Source organism: Crotalus tigris, unplaced genomic scaffold (genome assembly GCF_016545835.1).
Source record: "Crotalus tigris isolate CLP2741 ecotype Arizona unplaced genomic scaffold, ASM1654583v1 scf7180000020795.235405, whole genome shotgun sequence".
NCBI lineage: Eukaryota > Metazoa > Chordata > Lepidosauria > Squamata > Viperidae > Crotalus > Crotalus tigris.
Window position 1 is genome coordinate 104,876 of NW_024098185.1, and position 14,208 is coordinate 119,083.

General features: G+C 36.1%; 2 protein-coding genes and 1 long non-coding RNA gene across 4 annotated transcripts in view; 2 read left to right on the top strand and 1 right to left on the bottom strand.

The window, feature by feature from the left end:
- Nucleotides 1–4,106, top strand: part of THUMPD3 (THUMP domain containing 3) — a 23,665-nt gene extending 19,559 nt beyond the window's left edge. Inside the window, exon 10 of the mRNA XM_039368450.1 lies at nucleotides 448–4,106. Coding sequence (XP_039224384.1) covers nucleotides 448–579 — 132 coding nt within the window. The 3' untranslated portion in view covers nucleotides 580–4,106. The remainder of the gene's footprint in view (nucleotides 1–447) is intronic.
- On the bottom strand, nucleotides 3,281–7,736 carry LOC120319519. Its single transcript, XR_005559782.1, has 3 exons — nucleotides 6,738–7,736; nucleotides 6,444–6,537; nucleotides 3,281–4,959 (listed from the first exon to the last, which is right to left on the bottom strand). It is a non-coding gene; the product is annotated as an uncharacterized LOC120319519 (long non-coding RNA).
- On the top strand, nucleotides 4,973–13,427 carry VHL (von Hippel-Lindau tumor suppressor). 2 transcript variants are annotated; one of them, XM_039368451.1, is made up of 3 exons: nucleotides 4,973–6,596; nucleotides 8,309–8,431; nucleotides 10,619–13,427. In XM_039368451.1, the coding sequence occupies exons 1-3, from the start codon at nucleotides 6,143–6,145 to the stop codon at nucleotides 10,816–10,818; spliced, it is 777 nt and encodes a 258-aa protein (XP_039224385.1). In that variant the 5' UTR covers nucleotides 4,973–6,142; the 3' UTR covers nucleotides 10,819–13,427. The 2 variants fall into 2 exon arrangements, with proteins under 2 accessions (XP_039224385.1, XP_039224387.1); XM_039368453.1 differs by having other exon boundaries at nucleotides 6,489–6,741.
- Nucleotides 13,428–14,208: the final 781 nt, after the last annotated feature.

The following is a 14,208-nucleotide window of genomic DNA, read 5'->3' on the forward strand; positions in this document are numbered from 1 at the left end:
CCAAGTTAAGATATCTCCCTGTAATAGCTGTAAATCTTGTGTTACTAATTTAGTCAAAAAAAGGACACTGGTGGGCTCTAGAGATGAAAAGAATAACACAATTTTATGCAGGTTATCCACTAATGAATGTCTTTGTATACCTATTAAAAGGCATCTTCAAAGAATGCCAATATTACATTCCTTTTCCATTCCCCCCTCCTTTTTTCCTTAGAAAATTATAATCTGTATAATTCTGGATTTTGAAAATGTGCCTCAAAATTAGATTCCTAAAAGAAACAGAAGCAGGCTTTTTAACTTCTTAACTACTTTCCTGTTATATATCTATTTAGCGAAAATAATGGAAATTTCAGCTCAGAATTGCAATAAGACTTTGCCTTTAGGCATTTATTTACCAAATGAAGTTGATTTGCTAACCTTTGCTAAATTTTGAATTGTTTTGTATTTCAGGCGTTGTCAAAAATGGGGCACCTGTGGGAAAAGTCTCATACAATATGGGTGAATGTTGGAGGCCTCTGTGCTGCTGTATATCTCTTGAAACGCACTTCAGAAATAATTGAGCAGAGAAGATCATATTGGTAACATTTTAGGCAGGCCTAGCACTCTTCCATAATCCAATAGCTTTACTTGAGATTCCAAATTGGTGGGTGCTTCAGAATTAAGTGGGTTCAGCAAAATGAACTACTGAGTAAACATACTGTGCCAAATCCAACTTGAAGCTCTTGAAGGCACTTAAATAGGAAATTGTAGTAAGTTGATAAACCTTGCAGTTTTACTGTCAGCCTGAAAATGACAGTTACTGTGTCAATTTAAGTGCAAATCCTTTCATATTCATAAGGGAAGCTACCAATTTGGTGAAAAGGCTAATAGTTTCAGAAGAGATATTTCAAAATATAGTGTTAGAAGATTGTTTTAATATTGTTCAGTTTAGAGTATCTTTAGGTAAGAAGGTGTATAATATTTTGCCACTGGACAATTGGTTCCATTTTATTTTGTTTGGCATCTAAAATAGAGGCAATAAAGTTAGTAGTTTTACAAACTTTATTGCCCAAAATAGGAACAATAAAGTTCACTGTGATTTCATTAGTGTTGTTTCCTTATCTGCTGTCTCAGTGTAAGAATTAAATTGTTTGTTTTCTGTCATATGCTTGTTATAGCTCTAGCTGAGAAGATGTTGTATGAATCTTTATACTTTTCTTTTGTCATTGTTCAAATTTCAGGCTAAAAAAATGCAGTAATAAACTTTATATGTATTGTTGATTGGAACTTGCAGGATACATGAGAATATTTATCAGTTAATTTTAACCTGAAAATAATAACTAAAGAATGTACTTAGTAGCTGAATGACAGTAACTTGTAAGGATTCTCAAACATGGTCCAAATTAACAAGATCTATACAATAAATATACATCTTACCATCAGTTTGTTATTCCATACTCTTGCAAAGCTTTCTTTGCATCTCATATTAGATGTTGATATTTTTTTCCTGTATATAATAAAGTTTTTACAAGGATTACTTGTCCTTTCTTTTCCATACATATCAAATCAACAAGCAGCTTCTTGTAAGGCAGTTTATTTAGGTTTACTTGTTCATATTTTAGATTTACTTATTCATAATTAACACCATAATTCAGAGAAAATCAGAAACCTGTTATTCATATTTACAATTACATTAATTTCTTTTAGTTTATAACAGAGTTTAAAGCCTGTATATTCAGTCTCTTAAATATTAAATAAATTCTTGAACAATAAATATATTCTAATGAAGCTTTCTTGAGAAAAGGAGACGTAGAATCAATTTTGATTCTTGCTCTGCTCTATTGTAATCAACCTTTTATAAATGAAGAACTTACCTAATTAAATATCTTTTGCAAGTGAAGAATTTTGAAACCAGATATGATTGGGCACTTCTTAATTAGTGATATCTCAATAGCTTAATACGTGTAACTTTAAACCTAATCCTTCTTCTTAGTTTTGAATACTATAAAGAGTATTCCTGGCATTTCCTATAGAAAGTACAGCTACGGTAGTATAAATTTTGAACTATCTTGTTCCTTCTAAAAAGATTAAGGTAAGGAGCATGTCTTTTAAGCAGTATTGAGGCACCACTTTATTAGAGGTAGGTAGCAAAGAAAATACTTTTAGGATCTAAAATTAACTGAAAACATAAGAGCTAAACCCTAACTGCTAATGTGCTTATAGCATGAGTTTTGCTGTACATTTAGATACTTATTATTATATTTATTGTATAATAATAAATATTATTTATTATTTTCTTTTGCCCCCTGAAGAAAAACCTTAAGAGATAGCCTGGACTGGCAGTCAGTGGCATCTGGAGCTTCTCCACTGCACTCAGGGAGCTTCCGTAACTAAAAGTGGGTTGAATCTGGGATTCCAATGTCACAGGCACATGCTAAAAGGTTGCCTTGAGTGCATGTTCATATAGTATTATGCTTCATACTCAACAAGGTGGCTCTTAATATTATACAGCCTTCAGTGTTGTAAAAAGGGGCTCCTGTTTACGTAAGCAAGGTAAAGAATTTCCTTGTAAATGGTTATCTCAACACTGTAAAAGGAATGAGGTTTTTTGATGTGAGCTTAAGTTAAACGTTTCTGAAAGTAAACTCATCCAATTCACTTCCTTGATGTTAAATTTTCAGTTAAGAATTTTCTTGAATTATAAAATGTTTCAAGAATACACAGCTTGAGAATAAAAAACCTTGAAAAGTTCCTTATTTTGTTCAGCTTTCCTCAGCCCCATGATAAATTTTCTCTGGAAAGACATAAGCTTTTTTTTTTTTAAAGAAATGGACTTATATCCTACGGTACCTTTCCTCCGGGAGCTCAAGGCAGGAGAAATGGCTCTCCCTCCTCCATCATAATTTAACGCTGCATATTCCAGTTGCTATCAACTTTTAACCATTATTAAAACACTATATCGTTGTTGGGCAAGTTCACATTGTCATAACTTTATATTACACAATCCATGCAATATTAAATGTTTATTCTTAACCATTAGCAAGGACAATAACAGTGCATGGCGTAAAACAGGTGTCAAACTGGCGGCCCCTGGGCCAAATGTGTCATGTGCAGCCCACGCCCACCCCAGCTCAAAGGCAAAAAAGTCACGATATGTCATACATTATGTGATACATTCGAGTTTTACACTTGGGCCATAAAAGAAGGAAAAGATGGTTAAAGCGAAAGAAGTGACATCAGAAGTTGTTACTGACTGGCCCTCTTCTGCAATTACATGAAAAAGCTCATTTTGTACTGAAAGCTATTTTTTATATTTATAACAATTTTTTATTAGTTTTCCATTTTACACCAAGGCTTGAGAACCAACGTGGAGATATGGTGATCCATTAAAAACAATAACATTGTAAATATATACACAATATTTCTTAAAATTTCCCTCTCTATCTATATAGGATATTATAATCAAATTAATACATTTCTCAAATAAATTCATTAATGTATCTAAACGTAAGTTCCATTAATCAATAAAAAAAATTAACAGCCCAATATCTATTCTATACAAACCTATAATTTTTCACATAAACTTAAACTAAAACTCTCCATTTATTTAAGATATTATAATCAGATTAATGTATTTCTAAAATCAATTCATTAATATATCGCTACATCTAAAACGCTTAAATATAAACGCTCTCTAAATTATTAAAATCTCATTGATACTACTTCAAAACAAATTTTCATTAAATATATTGCTGCATGTAAATTTCATTAATAAAAGTTTACAAAAATTCATTATCTATCCCAAAGATCCTGTTTTACGCTTTATTTTTTCAAATATTTAATCTTAAACTAGCATATTTATTTACTATTCAGGTGCCCCAAATATTCTCTTATTTTAAAATATTAATTCCAAAGCTAAATTCTTATATTTCTCACTTATATTCTTTTCTTTTTCAATAATTCTCTAATTATTAATTCCATCTCTTCCAGTATTTCAATCTTTTTCTCATTATATCATCTCTAATATTAAGAACATGTAAAAAAAGAAAAGGAAAAAGAAAAAGCAAAGAAGAAAAGAAAAAAAAATTATACCAAAGAGAAAAAGACATGGATAAACCAAGAGAAAAAAATAATCTATCATTCTTAAAAAAAAAAAAAGGAAAAAAAGAAGAACTTATTCTTGCTGAATTTCAATATTAAGTTCTAAATCATTTCATAATGGTCTCCCTTTTGACAAATTCCAAATCCAAACCAATCCGAGTCACTATAAAACCTTTACCACTCATAATTATAATCTCAAATTTTATATTTATATCTTATTCTGTGTTTCTTTCTATTGTAAATAGGTTTCCATAGTCGAGCCTCTATTTCCACAAATAGCTCTCCCATTATCGCCTGCCACATTGTACACACCAAAAGGGAGATTCCCATTGTACATTTTATTAGGTTAATATAAGGGTTGGAGCTATTCTAAATAGCTTGTGGCAGAACATCATTTCCCATCTTTTTAAAGATTGCATAAGGTTTAGTTGAAATCATTTTTTTAGTATCTTCCTCTTTAGTCAGGTTTTGCTTTTCTTCCAACAGTTTTTTCTCTATCAGAGAATCAAATGGTGTCTGCAAGTCAGCTTGTCCTTCTGAGGTAAAATCTTCAATTCTTTATTATAAGTCATTTGTTCATTAATATCAAGTCTTTTTTCCAATATCAATTAATAGTCTGACTGTGAATTTGCTTCCTCCATCTCAGTGAACTGAGAATAAGTCTCTTGAACATAAACTGCTGTTTCATTTAATCCTTGTGCTTTACCTTGTCGATGTAAAGAAATCTCCTTTGTGCAAGCAATTATCTTCTTCGTATTTTCCAGAATTTTGTCCAAAATATACTTATACGTAAGTTCTAAACAGGTTTCCTCCTTTGTACTAAATGAAAGCCAAAGACAAATTCCAAGCGAAGAAAGTAACAAGTATAATAAGTAGTTTCACCTGAAAATATCCCCCAGAAAATAATCAAAGTTAATCAAATATTCAGTTTTCCTGGACACCATAAAAAATAAAAGAAAACAATATTCTCCAAGTATGTAACATGTTAAATCTCTATAAAAAACTTTCTTGAGGCTCCCCGATCTCCAAAAATAAAATCAACCATTAAAACAAAAATCAATTTTAAGCTTCTCTTCCCCCATTTAAAACGCCGCTTCTTCAAAAAGGGAAATAATTCCAAAGAAAAAGGCTTTTCACAGGAAAAAGAAAGAAAATAGAGGTAAAAAAAAGTGGTGGGTCTGTTTGCTTAGGTGATCTTGTGGCTTACGGTCGGCACAGCTAAATGATTGACCATTTTACTGGCCGATCTTTACTCTGTCGGCCCAAAGAAGATATTCGGAGTACAGAGGACAACGACACCCCTCTGCAACCATCTGAGAAGCCTCCTCAACGGTGGTCGCTCCTCCAGAGCGACTTTTCGACCCTCTCTACCGACAGAGGAAACTCAGCTGGCAAAGGGACGACTCCCTTCGCTCGACTGCACTGCCACGACCCAGAACCGGAAGCCCTGAAAGCTACTTTTGACGCTCCTCACTTCAGTTACTTATATTATAGCTTTGGCTTTATTTGAAAAAGAAGGGAAAATACCAATTTTACTCTGCCATACAACCTAGACCAGGGGTAGGCAACCTTAGTTCTTTTATGACTCGTGGACATCAACTCCCAGAATTCCTGAGCCAGCATTTCTCATTTTTTAATATTGGGATTACGCACCATTTGGCAGAGTCATTAACTCTGTATCTGGCATCAAGATTAATATTTTTATTTTATTATGAGTTGTTAAACATGTTTTATGCACTTTTGTAACTCACCTGGAAAACACAAAATAATAATGAAATTATTTTCATCAGAGTAGACTATAGTAATAAGTAAATAGTAATTTTCAGAGCACTTTAAAAATGTGAATTAAAATACTTTTTGGAACTAACCAGATAGTTTATAACAAGTGCTGGAATTTTTTTTTTAATTCTCTATTATTTCATCATTGCTTCCCACAATTTATTAATCCAAATCTCAGCTAAATGATATTCCCTTACTAATAACCATTTTACTATAGGATTATAATGTATCTTTCAAGTAATTGTTGCAAAGCAGCTATACCAGGTTAGGCAACCTTGGCTCTTTTATGACTGGTGGATTTCAACTCCCAGAATTCCATATTGGCTCAGGAATTCTGGGAGTAGAAGTCCACGAGTCAAATGAGCCAAGGTTGCCTACCCCTGAGCTATACGCTGGTCATATGTGGGGTTTTTTTTCCCTAAAAAGAACACCACCGTACAACATAACCCTCCAGAATAACCGAACTGCGCAAGCGTTTACGGGGCCTTCGCGTCTAAGGCACGCGATTTCCGCAAAACAATGGCTGCCGAGAGTGCGCATGCGTGGAGTGGCGGGGGTTGTTTCTCCACAAAATAATGGCTGCTTACGTGCCCGGGCATCTGCGCGCATAAGTCTTCCCCGATTTAGGTGGCGGGAGGTCCCCCTCGATCGGACCCGAGGCGCTCAGGATGCCGCAGAGACCTGGGGAGGAGGAGGAGGAGGAGCGAGAACGGAAGGACGCTGCTCGGCGTCTGTGCTCGGTAAACACGCGGGAGCCTTGCCAAGTTATTTTCTGCAACCGCACCCCCCGCTTGGTGAGCCCCGTCTGGCTGGACTTCGACGGGAAACCGCGCCCCTATCCCACCCTGAAACCGGGTACCGGCCGCCGGATGTACAGCTACCTGGGTGGGTAGTTTGCGAAGGGCGCGCTGCGGGTTTAAACGCTTTGCGGTGGGTTTAACGGACGTGGCGCGACGTGCGGATCGACGCCTTTCAGCTGTCGGGCTGTAATACCTTGCAAAGGGTTAACGTTGCAAAATGTTTATTGGGGAAGTCTTTCACTTCCCCGGAGCCGCTGGGGGAAGACGGAGATGCCCGATTCTCTGCCTGAGGCAACGGGCTGCACAAAGCCGTGGGGTGATGCCGAGGTGATGAGGTCTGCAGGGTTAGCCTTTAAACAGGAAGGTCTTGTTAAACAAGCTGGCCTTTCGGTTGATTTCAGACTGCACATAAAAGCGCCGGGCGAGGAAATGTGTTTCTCTCTGCTGAAAAGCTTAGAAAAAGTAGCCTTCAGCTTTTTCAATGATACTGAACATGGTGGCTATAGCCCTGACCTGGTCGATTTCCCTTTTTTAAAAAAATCTTTCCCACCTGTGTTGTGAAGAAAATGCTACTTCCCGCCCCCCCAGTCTATTTTTGAGTAGATGTTTCTCCTTTTAGGAGAAGCTGGCAGAGCTCTAGGCAATTTCAGCTTTTTTTTAAAAAAAAAAAGTCAGGAAAACAATACAAATGCAAAGTTTCATTTGTAGTTGCCAGGGCAAATTGACAGGACAAATTGACAATGCCAGGGCACATTTCTGAGCCCAAGAAACAGTGGCTATTCCTGCACTAGGGTAAGCAGGAAAGCCTTATGAATGCATTTTCAATGGACTGATTCTGGAAAATATTTTCATTATAAAGGTGTGCTCATATGTATCTTCTTGTATTTCAGTATAAATATAAAAATTGGCAGGACTACTTGCAGCATCAAAACCAGCAAAAATAATAACCAACACGGCATAAAAACAAAAATAGCATGCAGTATTTTATCAAAAATGGAAAGATAGCAATAGCAATTAGACTTATATAGCACTTCACAGTGCTTTATAGCCTTCTTTAAGCGGTTTATAGAGTCAGCATGTTGCCCTCAACAATCTGGATCCCCATTTTACTGACCTCAGAAGGACGGAAGGCCTAGTCAACTTTGAACCAGTGAGACTCAAACTGCCAAATTGCTGGCAGTGGCAGTCAGCAGAAGTAACCTGCAGTACTGCATTCTAACCACTGTGCCACCAGGGCTCTTGAATCTAGGAAATTAAAGAAATAAACCCTGGGGTAATAATGGATAATAGTCAAATTAGCTGCCAAACAAAACACAGCCGTATAAAGAAGGCGGGGCAAGCCACTTCTGAAAATGCTGCCAAGAAAACTACAGGGATTTGTCTAGGTAGTCACCAGGAGTCAAGGTGACTCAAAAGAACACAATCACAAATATCAACTGTATCTGCATAGTTACTTGTGTGTCACTCTGGTTCTGACAATCCTCTTATATTGGTAATTGTCTCCCATTCCATAAAAGTCTTAATCTTTGTGGATTTTACTAAATCCAATAAATTACAGACATTCCCTTCCAGCAATCTTTGTATCTACAAAAATATGTGACTTTTCAATATTTGTATACAACTTGCTCGCAAACTTTATTTTTTTTTTCTAGAACATCTTTGGTTGTTCAGAGATGCCAGGTCAGGTGATAGTCTCCTTGTCAACCAGATGGAGCTGTTCGTAGCTACTCGCAATACAAATGGACAACCCATATTTGCAAATGTTACATTGCCAGGTAAAGTTACCAGTGAATATCTCAAATAAGATTACAGTATACCGGTAGTTTTATTCTATTGTATGATAAAAAAAATACAATTGCTAAATAGCAATTTGGTTCTCTTCTTTTTGTCTGAAATAAGCAACTCCTGAAATTCTCTGAATTTCTGATGTCTCTCATTTTGAGATTCACATCAACTGCACCAAATTTTTTTAGTCTTCCTTTTCCCCTCATCTCTTTCCTTCTTCCTTCATGTATTTCTTGTTCAGTCCTTCTTTATTCTCTCTATATGACAAAATCACCCCAGTGTGCTACTTTGGATTCAATAAACATTCAGCATTCATTTTCACTCCATCTTTTCTTGTTTTACAAGAATATAGTTACAGTTCTTAAGCATCTCATTCCCACTTCATTCAAATTTTATGTTTCTCCTGACATACTCAGCTTTCACTTCCATATAACAAAGTGGTCAGAACTATCCTTTTACACATAGCTTTTTCATTTTTTTCAACAAATATCCATTATTTCAAGATACCACATACTGCCCATTACCTACCTGTCAGCACTTAGACGCCTTAAAATTTGTCCATCTATGTTTCCTGCTTTAATAAAACATTTTACTGACACAAATTCATCAAGTTGCTCAAATTATTCACATTCATATATAACTAGCAATTATTCAGTCTGTTTTCTCTCTCAGTCACAACTGTCTTGATTTTCAATAAATTATCTTCAGAACTAAAGAGAATCTTTACCTTTTTTTACAATCTTGAAAATTCACTGCAAATCTATCAAGTTCTCAGCAAAAAGCAAAGCAGTGTCTGCTTGCAAAAGCACATATATGCTTACTTTTTTTTACAGGTTTCACATTTTTACAACATATACATTTCTGCATAAGAACAAACTGTTATGACTCAGGTGGTCAAGGCAAGGCAAGCCTCTAGAAAATCCTTTTGGCTCAGTCCAATATTCTTAAGGCAATGGTCCCCAACCTTTCCAGCTCCGCAGACCAGCACAGCGGTGGCAGCAGTGGGAGGGGGGAAGAGGATGGTTTTGCACATGCACCTGCCACTTGCGTGAATGGAGCTTCGTGCACTCACCTGCTGCTTGCGTAGCCCAGTTCCTAGTGGGCCACGGACCAGGTCCAAGCCGCAGACTCAGATTGGGGATCCCTGCCTTAGAATATTTGATTCATTAATAATCTGTTTCAATTCAGATGCTATTTCTTGTCACAGAGCTATTAGATAAAAATCTGAGAGTGAGAATCTGAAATTGGTAGAAGTCCAACATTTCTTCTAACAAATCTTTCTTTCGTTTATTTTGGTAAAAAAAAATTTATTGAAAAGTTTTACAAAAATTACAAAATATACCCCAAACCCACCTCCCTACCCCACTTCCCAGAGCTGAATACAGGGTAACCAATATAATAATCATAATCTAACTAACATTAACCAACTATGTAGATAAACAAATATAATGCACTTTAACTCTCTTTTAACACAGAATGAACAATTTACAAATAAACTTTATCATATAATCAAATTATTTTGGTGAATTGTTATATCACAAGCAAATCTTCAATCCTGTGAGCAGCTAAATACAATATTATTTAAAGTGCTTTATTATAGTTACGGTAGGAGAGCCAGTTTAGTTTTTAGGGTACCAGGCTAGAAACCAAGAGGCTGTGTTTTCTAGTCCCATCTTAAGCACAAAGCCAGCTAGGATTATTTTGGGGCAGTCACTCATTCTCAACCCTAGGAAGAAAGCAAAGGCAAACCAGTTCTGAAATTTAGCCAAGAAAATTGCATGGATATGTCCAGGCAGATACCAGGAGTCAGTGCTGACTCAAAGGCACTGAAAAATAATAACGTGGGGAAAATACCTGTAAGGTGTTTCTGTAACATTATAATGCTCTATAAATAATTGCCTCACTATCTGATATGCCATATGTTTTGGGTGTTTCCTACAATATTTACGTTTAAAATTATATACCTGAATAAAGAGAATGAAATTGAGGAAGTAGATAAATAGTTTCTTAAGCAGTATCTATAATTGTTGCTGTTTCCCTTTTTTTAGACTAATTTATCATGGAGGGTCATGACTTTTGTTTTGATAACTAATATGTATATTTGATATTTAAGCTTGTTTCACATTAATTTTGAATATCTTCAGCCAAGCATTAAAAGTCCATTCTTCTCTCCATAGTATTCACTCTAAAGGAAAGATGTCTGCAAGTTATCCGCACATTAGTGCAACCAGGAAACTACAGGGAGTTAGACATTGTTCGTTCATTATATGAAGATCTAGAAGATTATCCAGACATTAGGAAGGATCTTCAGCGGCTTTCTGTGGAAAGGCATAACCGATTGAGGAATGGAATCTCTGATCGACGTGAGGAGTCTTAAATGAGAAAGCTACCTGGGCTAATAAAGTGCTATGTACAAGAGGTATTAACTATATTTTATGAATGGAAAAGATGACATCAACTTTCCATTGTGTTACTTAACTCTTGTTTGGTTTAGCCTATGTAGGTTATATGTTGACAGCTGTAGAAATGGACAGTGAGTCAAAATGCCACCAGGTCATATCTAAAAACACTTTAATAAAATACAAAAAATTAGGCAAGGTATGGAACTTTGCTTAGATATCATACAGGAAAAGATGAAGTGTTGCCAAAGCTGTTTTTTGGTGGCTCTTCACATATTTCAACTGCTGTTTTATTTTTATTATGTTTATTGTAAAAACTGAACTGTGAACAAAATAATCTTCATATTTAAGAATAAATTACTATTAAATGTTCCACCCCTCTATATTTATCTTACAGATAGATTTTGAGGGACAAGAACATTAGGTTGTCTTTTATTATTCTTACGTTTCCTATAGATCATTGTTATTGCTGCAGATATCTGACATAAGTAGAAAAAGATGGGAATTCCATGAATGAACGTAATGAAGTAATGAATGTTAACTTCCACTAAAGCAGGGAGTAAGTATTTTTTTAGCTAGTATTCTTCCCATTGCACTAACCCCAAAATTTGACAGCTATATGGCAAAGACATAATTTTGTGATAAATTTAACCCTAATTATGATAAATTTAGCCCTAATTCAAGTGTTACTGTAGTAATAAAAATGAATGAAATAAATATTAAAATAATAACTTCTACTTCTTTGATGTTCCAGCCAAGAGATCATGACCAAGTGTTCCCTAAACAATAGGAAGAAAACTTCCTGAATTTCCTATGCTTCTCAGTTCATTACCTTACAGGTTGCCCTTGACTTAGAACTGTCATTTAATGACAGTCCAGAATTACAATGACCTTGGAAAGGGTGCTTTGCAGCCCATAAAGCACTTCTGGCCTTTGCATACATTGCACCACCACCACCATAGTCATGTGATCCTGATCTGGGTGCTTGACAAACTGTTCATATTTATGACCAGGTTATTGCCAAGTGCCTTGCGATTATATGATGGACATTTGCAATTTTCTCTGCCAGCTTTTCTAGAAGGTCAATGGGGAAGCCAGCAGGGAAGGTTTGCAAGCTGCTGCCACTTGCCAAGAGGATTCCCTCTCATCTCTGGGAGAGGTCTAAAAGAGCTGCCTCCCAAGGGAAGCTGAACCCCTTCAGCAGATGCAGAAATGGAGCTAAAATCCTGAAGATTTCGGCTCCATTCTTCTACCTTGTTGAAAGATTTCCCTTTCATGTGCAGAGGGGAGCTGAACTCCTTTCAGCCAGCCTCCAGAGACGAGAGGGAGCTGAAATCCAAGCAGAGAATGAAGAGTCAAATTAGTAAGGAAAGAAGTGTGGGATGCCATAGGTGGATGGGGGAAACCCAGTGCTGTGCATGAGTGTCTCATGCAAATCTTGCTTGGATTTTGGCAAGGAGGATTTTCAGCTTCTGACTGGAGCCTTTCTGGGTCTCTTCCTTCCTCCTGAGGCACCTGGTGCTCCTTACCTGGGACTCCGCTTAACAACCTGCACAATTACTTAATGACTACAGTCAGGATTATAGTCATTGAGCAAAACATCTTGTTTAATTACCACTGCTCAATTTATTCCTATCCAAATTGTGGTCGTAAGTCAAGACTACTATATATCACATATTTCCAAAACTCTCCATTTTAATAACTTTCTACAGCAGAGGTCCCCAACCTTTTGGGCACCAGGGACCGGTTCCATGGAGAAAGCGTTTTCCACAGACTGGAGAGTGCGTGGTTTTGTGTGCTGCCTGCATCCCACGGATGGGGCTTTGCTTGTTCGTGTGGACCGGTTGCTGGCCTGCTGCGGCCCGGTACCGATCCACAGACCGGGGGCTGGGGACCCCTGTTCTACAGCATGCTGAGGTAGTATTCAGCTGTTTTATAAAATATTTTTGCTTGAGGTTTAGCAGGTGATACATGGAAACACTGTTGTCCAATTTTCCAGAGTCTCTTCAATAAAGCTACTAAAAACTAGAATTATTTTTGTTATTTGGTATCAGCAAAGAGTGCTTTCACTATTCAATTGTAGACTGACAAAGTGGAATGATTGAGGTGAGACCTAATGTTTAGATATCATTTTTCAAATAAAGCATGTTTGCTAAATGATTTCATGTCCAAAACAGTTTCTAATTTGTATAATTTGTGTACATATGAATGTTGGGGGCTGGAATTTTGTGTAAATAAAATTCTTCTCCTGTTTTAAATCAGACAGCAAAAATAGCATCTTTATGAAAATGAAGTCTATAATAGCTCAATTTTAGTAACTTAAATATTTAGTTCTGTAACTGAGTTCTTAGAAGAAAACATGTTGTTAATGTGAAATTGGGCACATCATTACTTTTGTGTAATTCTATGTTTATTTGATATAGAGTGGTAATAGTTGTCCAGGCTGGCCTATTTGACTTCTATTTCTGAATTGTTAAGAATTGCTTTTAATGTATATTTGACTATTTCTCGGCATTCCATATAATGCAATTTATCTTTTTCTTAAAAAAAAGAACTTTGAAGGTATTAAAGCAGCTTGTTAATTGGATCTCTGTTTTTCTTTTCTCTCCTGCCCCTTCAGTTTGTATAAAAAAGTAATGTATAGACTATGTTAATGCATATTAAGCCATTGTTTACAAAACTCATTAGCTGGATATGCATCATATGGTAAGCCACAAAGTCATATTTTGTCTTGCCATGTTTTATGAAACCAAGCATAATGTTACTTTGGCTAGTTTCCTGCTAAATTCTTAAGCAACGCAAGAAAGCAATTGTAGGGAAAAATGCCCCCACACTAGGAAGCACAATGAACTAATTGGCAGTATTTTCCTTTTAATTCCTGCAGGTGTCTCAGGGAAATGCTGTAGCTTTACTTTTCTTGACAAAAATACATTTCTTAGCAGTATTTGATTATGGACCTGATATACATAACACATTTCTCTATTTTTAAAATGGGATTAGCTTCTCCTTTTTAAACTCTTTTTTTTTTTTTTTGGAGCAATGCAGATGAATAAACCACGATGTCATAACTGTTAACTCTAAGCAGCACTATTTACATGACATAAATAACTTTTCAGATATATATTTTACATTAAGGATGGGCAATACGTGATGAAGCTGAAGCAACCATATTTTGCTTTGGTGCCCAGCACCTGTCTTAGTTTGAAAGAGTGGCTACAAAAGGCCCCTCAGAGTTCATGGCTGCCAGTGGATGTTATCATCTTAAAGATCCCGTCATTGTGCACCTAGTTCTCAAAAGCACTTTGTTTTAGAACATGGATGTTCAACTGTTAAGACTTGTGGACTTCAACTCTCAGAATTCCCCAGCC

Bases quoted from the DNA above. Each gene is read 5' to 3' on its own strand.
- VHL (XM_039368451.1), top strand. From the start codon at position 6,143: ATGACTGGTGGATTTCAACTCCCAGAATTCCATATTGGCTCAGGAATT. The intron at 6,597-8,308 runs GTAAACACGCGG...TTTTTTTTCTAG, and splicing joins CTGCTCGGCGTCTGTGCTCG to AACATCTTTGGTTGTTCAGA. The intron at 8,432-10,618 runs GTAAAGTTACCA...TTCTCTCCATAG, and splicing joins TGCAAATGTTACATTGCCAG to TATTCACTCTAAAGGAAAGA.